At 35.1% G+C, this 7,407-nt stretch overlaps 1 protein-coding gene and 1 pseudogene across 1 annotated transcript; both read left to right on the top strand.

Moving 5' to 3' along the window:
* The first annotated feature begins 2,076 nt into the window (after positions 1-2,076).
* On the top strand, positions 2,077-2,700 carry LOC144449250 (RNA/RNP complex-1-interacting phosphatase pseudogene; annotated as a pseudogene).
* Positions 2,701-3,581: 881 nt separating this feature from the next.
* Positions 3,582-4,154, top strand: LOC144449251 (RNA/RNP complex-1-interacting phosphatase-like). The gene has a single exon (XM_078139763.1). The coding sequence runs from the start codon at positions 3,582-3,584 to the stop codon at positions 4,152-4,154; it is 573 nt and encodes a 190-aa protein (XP_077995889.1).
* Positions 4,155-7,407: the final 3,253 nt, after the last annotated feature.

Genomic DNA, 7,407 nt, shown 5'->3' on the forward strand with positions numbered 1-7,407 from the left:
CTTGAACTTGTACCAAGTGCCAACTCAACCAACTCAATAAAACTTTAGAAAACAGTTTAAAGAAAAAGATTTACACTAGATCTGTTTTGTGTATTTCTTGCACGTATGCAGGAAGACCCATTTCATGATATTCAAACCCCAATGTTTGAATCCCTTGGATTTGGTAGCTTACCATCAAATCAATCGAGAAGTAACAGAACTCTCGTCATTCCTGACACACTTGAGCAAAGTGATGACTTGCCCATGCCCTATTAAAGAACTATCTAACTCGGTTGGTGTTCAACTTTAGAAATCAATTGGATGGTAAAATTCCAAACTCCAAATGAAATGGATACCATTTATTCTGTAGGACTATCCTGGCTTTACTCGGTTACTTTTCATAAAACTCGGCAGCTAAACTAACCTGCTATACTCAACTGAAATTTGCTTTAGATATATAAATCCTACTAAGCCTGTGTTTGTTTCCAAACTCAACAAATTATAAAAACTACTTTCATTGAAAATAATTACCATTTTCTCGCTGCTTTTGAAAAACATATCATGTTAAAAAAAGAGAGGCGTTTTTTACCCTTGCGCAGTATGATGCCTGTATTTTCCGTCTCAGCGTTATTGTCTGACAATTTGAGACTTCTGTGCAAGATAAGAAAAAAGTGCTTTCGGAAAACGAAAAGTTATCCCGAGTCGAGATCGAGATAAATGGCTACAAAACTAACCAGGTTACCGTGATGACGCTCTTGTGTTACTTCGTTATCGTTCGTACTCGCATTCACTTGTTAGCCAATATTCTATTCCAGGATGGTATTATTCTAGTCCAGGATGATTATAATACAAAATAATGAAGTTATTAGGTATATACGATATTTAAAAACACACCGGTGCCGGTCATTCTTGCACTATATCATTGTTGCGTATATATCGCAACAATGACCGCCAACGGTATATTGTATATACCTAATAAAGTCATTATTTTGTATTATGATCATCCTGGACTACAATAATACCATCCTGGAACAGAATATTAGTTAACAAGTGACAGGGTTCGTACCACGAGTCCAGTTCACGAACTGCATAAGTTATATAATACCTTGACTGTCACAAAGTAATGAGTAATACTGCTGTTAATAGCGTTTACTCATACAGACCCATTGTATTGTACACACTATATCACTTCTTCGTAGCCACCTTTATAAAGGAACGGTGCAACTACAACAAAGGTGCGTAGTTGATGTGTACCACCTGTTCCGATAGAGCATATACTAGTAGTTACTTATAGTGGATACATTATAAACTGTCAGACTGGGACCCGGAAGAACTATTAAAGCTGTGAGACTGCTCGACTGGTTCGACCACGTACGAAGGTATGTGTTTTATGTTTGTGTGGGATTATACTTTCACGGTGTGACCTTGGAGTAATTATACTGTCAGTATAACTTCCATGGTGACCGATACAGGTATGTATGTTTGAAGGTACACGAAGACAAGACCTTACCATTTACTAAAGTGAGACGAAGCTATTACGTCGTTGTACGGATATTATTAAGGTAGTAGACCTAAAGGTTTCGTACAGTTTTTAATGTGGTGTTATTGTTGAAAATAAATCGATTTCGTAGCACGTATTAAGCTTACTATTCAGACGGAGTGGTATGTGACCTGTATTCCTGACCTTTGACACACTTTCTATTATACACCACAGTTGGTGTGTGTGTGTGTGTGTGTGTGTGTTTGTATGTATGTATGTATGTATGTATGTATGTATGTATGTATGTATGTATGTATGTATGTATGTATGTATGTATGTCTTTTTAGCCATTAATCAAGTTCTATGGAATGAGCTTCCTTACTCGGATCTTAAAAACGTTTTAACCAGTACTACCTAATATGTTTTTTGGTAACATTTTTTCGTCATTTTAGCCTTTGTAATGTGTGCATTTTTATTTTCATTTAAAATAAATTTACGTAATTTGTATTGTCATTTTAACCATGTATCTACACTTTTAGCATTTATGTTTTCGTTCATCTATCTGCCAGGTACGACAGCTGAGTTGAGATTCTACCAGATACGACAGCTGAGTTGCCATGGCAATCTACAAAGATACAAAGCTGAAGAAGAAAAGCCCGGTACCCATGGGATGGCTACATTTCTCTAACATCGGCAATGTAGTAAAAAATACACGGATTGTTGCCTTCAAGGTCCCCCTCTCACTCACAGAGGATCAAATGTTAACCGAAGGGTTACTGCACACAGGGAAAAGATTTAATTTAGATGATTTATTTGAAAGTAGTATTGGTCGTAAACTGGGCTTGGTCATAGATTTGACAGCTTCTTTACCACTGACGTACTACGACAGTAGTGACGTCAATAGTCGGGGAGTCGAATACAAAAACATTAAGACCAGAGGAATGATGATACCAAGCCAGGCTGTTGTAACAGATTTTAAAGAAACTGTAGACGATTTTCTACAGAGAAACCAGGGAAATGGAAAATTAGTCGGTGTGCACTGCACACACGGCGTTAACAGATCAGGGTATATCATATGTCGATATCTTATCGATCGCCTTGGAATGACCGCTGATGGCGCTATTACAGCTTTCCAGTCAGCCAGAGGGCATGCCATTGAAAGGCTCAATTATTTGCAATCTCTTCGATGTGGCGATGGTCAAGACGATTTTGTGAACCCAGACAATGAATGTGATTATTAATATGAGTATCATTTTTTTTTAAAAGACGTAGATTATAAATCACTTAATTTTGGAAGACATTCCCACAGAGATCATGATATGAATATGAAATGTCACCGTGGAATTTATGGTGGGTGATGAATATATATATTTAATATATTTCTCTTGATTGTCTGCGCGTGTTTACTTACATCAAACTGGTGTACATGGGCCAACTTGAGACACTTTTTTACCTAGGCTATCATAAACCTGTAAGAAAAAGTATACCTATTTGAGATGTGAAAGGTGAAATAAATAAAATTATTATATAAAACAAGTGCAATATCGTGAACTGTTGACCCCTTGTTATAATCAACCCACAATCTATGACCAAATTATTCTCTAAAATGTCGCTTGCAATTGATTGACGTCCGTGTAGTGGTACATGGAATCCCGGAGTCATGGCATAATGTAAATTTAGCACATGGCGATTTCTACCGACTCCATGGCATTTTAAAGTTCTCAATTCGCAAGTCAGTCTTTTCGTCATTTTTACAATATCGTACTTCCCCGTTACCTACCGTACAGTGGAAAATGTCTTTGTCATTCAACTCTGACAAATTGTGTGTGTATATATGTGACTGTACGCGCGGTGAGAAAGAAACGAGAACAAGAGACAATGTACGTATGAATCACAAGCCCATATTGTTGTATCGTCCAAATGAGCCTTTTTACATAGGATCTCTTTAGTTTTAAGTTTTTAAATATCTAGTCTCTTTGACAATTGCTTGAATTGGTAAGAGTTCACCGAACATAAAATGTATGTATTATATATTTAAAATTTAAACAAAATATAAATCTTTTGAGATTTTTGTTATATTTTCAGAAAATCATAGTTAAAACATAGAACTGAATAGTCAGAGATGGCAATGTACAGAGAACGAATAAAGCGAAGTATGATTCCCGAGGGATGGCGAGATTACTCAAACGTTGGCGACGTGGTGAAAGGTACACGGATCGTTGCCTTCAAAGTACCATTGAAAGAAGACTTGATGCGAAGTGAGGACATATCGACCTCGGAAAGATTCGGTGTGAGTGAGTTGTTCAAAACTGGCATCGGTCGTAAGCTGGGACTGGTCATAGATTTGACGAATACATCCAGGTACTACAACAGTGAGGACATCACAAGTCGTGGGGTCGGATACAAGAAAATCAAAACAGAGGGACACGCCGTACCAGGTAAAGCTATCGTCAGTAAATTCAAGGAAACCGTTGACGATTTCTTAGAACGAAACAAAGGAAACGACAAGTTGATTGGTGTTCACTGCACACACGGGGTGAACAGATCTGGATATATGATTGGCAGATATTTGATTGATAATCGTAGGATGACCGCTGAGGCAAGAGGATACGGCATCGATAGAGTCAACTACTTGGATGCGTTACGTAATGAGGATGTAGATGAATATGATCACGATTATGGATATGATTATTAGTATAATTATGAATTGATATATCCAAAAATGACAAATAACTCAAATTTAATCTAATCACACCCAGGTTTCTCAAAGTTTGTGAAAAAAATGACTGCCACTGTTGAAATCTTACTGAATAGTAATGAATTAGAAACGTGTGGAACTAGGTAATAACTATAATTTGTTTTTAATTTTGAAGATGAACATAGGTGGTTTGCTATGGCTGGCTTTGTTATCCTGAAGTACATTGAACCCTTGCACAAACGTCATAATACACTGTAAATGAATATTGGAGAGATATTTTTTTGGTTCTGGTTAAAGGGGTATGCCACTCCAGGAAATAAAGGTATTTTCATTAACTTTAGGTACTAGAGAGTCATTTCATAATTTAACAATGTAATTTCTGTTCGGTTGCCAAGAAACACTGAATTGAAACTGTTTTTCACCTCTACTGTTCTTATTAGATGTACACTGAATATTCATGACTCCTAAGTGCTTATGTCTGAGGCAATGAAGCAACACTGAAAGCATAGAGGTGAAAATGAGTTTCAGTTTGGTGTATCTTGGCAATCACACACAATTTATGTGACTTCACATTTATAAAAAAAACCAACCCTTTATTTCTTGGAGTGGCGTTCCCCTCTAAAAACAGTTGCAAGTCATAACATATTTGTCTGCTGATGCAACTAAATAATATCAAGGCGCATAGTTAGAATTGCCCTATAGAGGGCAGTAGTCTATGACGAAAAATTTCAGATATATTTGGAATGTAAACCACTTCCAATACAGTCAAAACAAAGACATATCTTAACTTCTGACCTACTTTACAATTAATGACAGCAAGACAAAATAATTTGGTGCATTGTTTATTTTTAATGAATGACTGAACATTGTACACTTCACAGGACAATCTCTATATAGAATATAATGGAGAGACTTCTAGATTTGAACATAATACTCTTTTGGTGGGTCTACTTTGCATATAAATTGATTTTTTAGCACCTTCCCGATCCTCGTCACGACACCCCTAGATTTAGATAGGCACTGTAATGTTATACAAAGTATAATCAAAAGTGAATACTAACACGGATTGGTCTTACATGTAACTTGTGTGCAAAGAACTGTGTGCATGTCTATGTCTGCATAATAGTTCTTCTAGCTTGTGCATGTGGTGATATTTAAAAAAGCTCTACATACTCATTTTCAGAATAACTTGAAAACAGTTTACCACTAACCAGCAAGCATTATCCACTGAAAACATCTGGCATAGTGTCAGTTGTATAATTTCGATCTTTCAAAAATCAAACACAATTTACATAACAATGGTGGAATTTACATAAACTTATGTAAATTAACATAGCTATGTAAATTGAAATCATTCATATAACATTCATGTAAGTTGACATAATTCACATTATATTTATGTTAAGTGGCAAATTTGAGATGTTATGCAAATGACCTAATTTACATATACTTTATATGTAAAAGACTGACAATCAAATTATGCAAATTGATTAATTTACATACACTTAATATGTTGATTAAGGGAAACATGACTACAGTTTGTCACAGAATAATGCTTTGACTATACACAAGTCATCTATAAACTTGATTTAATGCAGCTGAGTCTAATAAACCAATAAACCATGATCTCAAGTAATGGGATAGAGTTCAGAACTTGTATGTGTGTTTGGGTACTGCTCAGACCATTAAAAGAAGTGGTCTGAGGGTACTGTTATATTAATTTTGTCATATATAATGTATTACATCATAAAACAATGTGTCAATGGTATGTTTTTTTTCACCTGCACATGCAATATTATGTAAAATTAAAATGCAAAATACACAATATGCTAATGTTACACCAGGTGTTACATTTATGTAGATTTCACTACAAAATGCTACATTTGAAGTCAATTTCAGATAAAAATGTAACATTATGTTAATTTCACAACAAAATGGAATAAATATCATGTCAACTTCACCACAAAATCTAATACATTGTGTCAGATTCACCACATAAAATAATACAATTTGCAATGGCTAATTCTCAACTTTGGAATGTATCTGAAAATGACAACATACATTTAATTTTATAAATGAAAAAGTCTACTTTCAGAAACCCAATTCTTACTGGGTTGATTCCCATACATTCAATTGTAACAGCCAATCAAAATCAAGTTTACAGAATCACCAACAGTTACCTTTTTAATTCTCATTATGAAATGAGTCCATTTTATAAGCCTAATCCTGATTGGTTGGCTGCAGTACATTGAATTATAACAGCCTATCAAAATCCTGTCTCGGTAAACTGACTACTGATGTAGTCATTTCAATAATTGGGCAATGTACTGATGTGTTTACAACACAAACGTAATCAGACACATCACAGCATAAAATTCTGAATTCTGCCATTTCTTCTGAGTCATAATTTTATAAATGAATATTGTTTAGCAAAGTGTACAATGAATGGGAGGAAAATCCGAAAATAATTACAAAATAAAATGCAAACAACAACTTTATGGTCCCATATTTCTTGTCATTCAACAACCTCCACTTTCTATACTGAAAAGTTTTTGATGAGTAAATTGTAAAGGTAAATAAACAAATATTTACATAAAATGGCATAAAATACTCTTACACAAATAAAATACATTCATGCATTGCAAAAAAAAAAAGTGCTGTAAAGAATTCATCTTACTGTGATGGAATGGAATATTGCCGAGAAATTTATGAATATATGGAGCATGAAGTATGGAATGTAAGAAAAGGAAATTGTGTATCATTGACTTGGTCAGGTAAATGGAAACTGGCATCAGTGGAGAGTTCAAGCGCAGAACACTTGGTTGTCATTTTTTGGTTTTGGTGCTTAGATATATATTTGAAGCAAGAATTACAGACCAGCTACATGATGATCCAACTTTGTACATAGGTGTATAAATTTAGAAGGCTCATTCAACCCAAGCGTACTGTGTTAGCAGGCGTCTATCATTTTAGAATTTCTTGCATTTTACAGGTTTGTCCTTATGTTAGGACCAAGTGATGATTTCAAATGATTTTCTTTCCTTTGATTTGTCTGTCTGTCTGCCTTCCTTCCTGTCCATACATCTCTCTGAGGCTACAGACATTGTCTGTCTGTGAGTCTACAGACATCACAGTCGGTGTGAAACTCTTTGTCTTGATACAACTGATAATTTATATGTGTACACCTAACGACTGCTGACTATTCTCTTCTTCAACTCGCCCAAGAATTTTTGAACATGTGTACCCTCAA

This window comes from Glandiceps talaboti, chromosome 18 (genome assembly GCF_964340395.1).
Source record: "Glandiceps talaboti chromosome 18, keGlaTala1.1, whole genome shotgun sequence".
In the NCBI taxonomy this organism is placed as follows: Eukaryota; Metazoa; Hemichordata; class Enteropneusta; family Spengelidae; genus Glandiceps; species Glandiceps talaboti.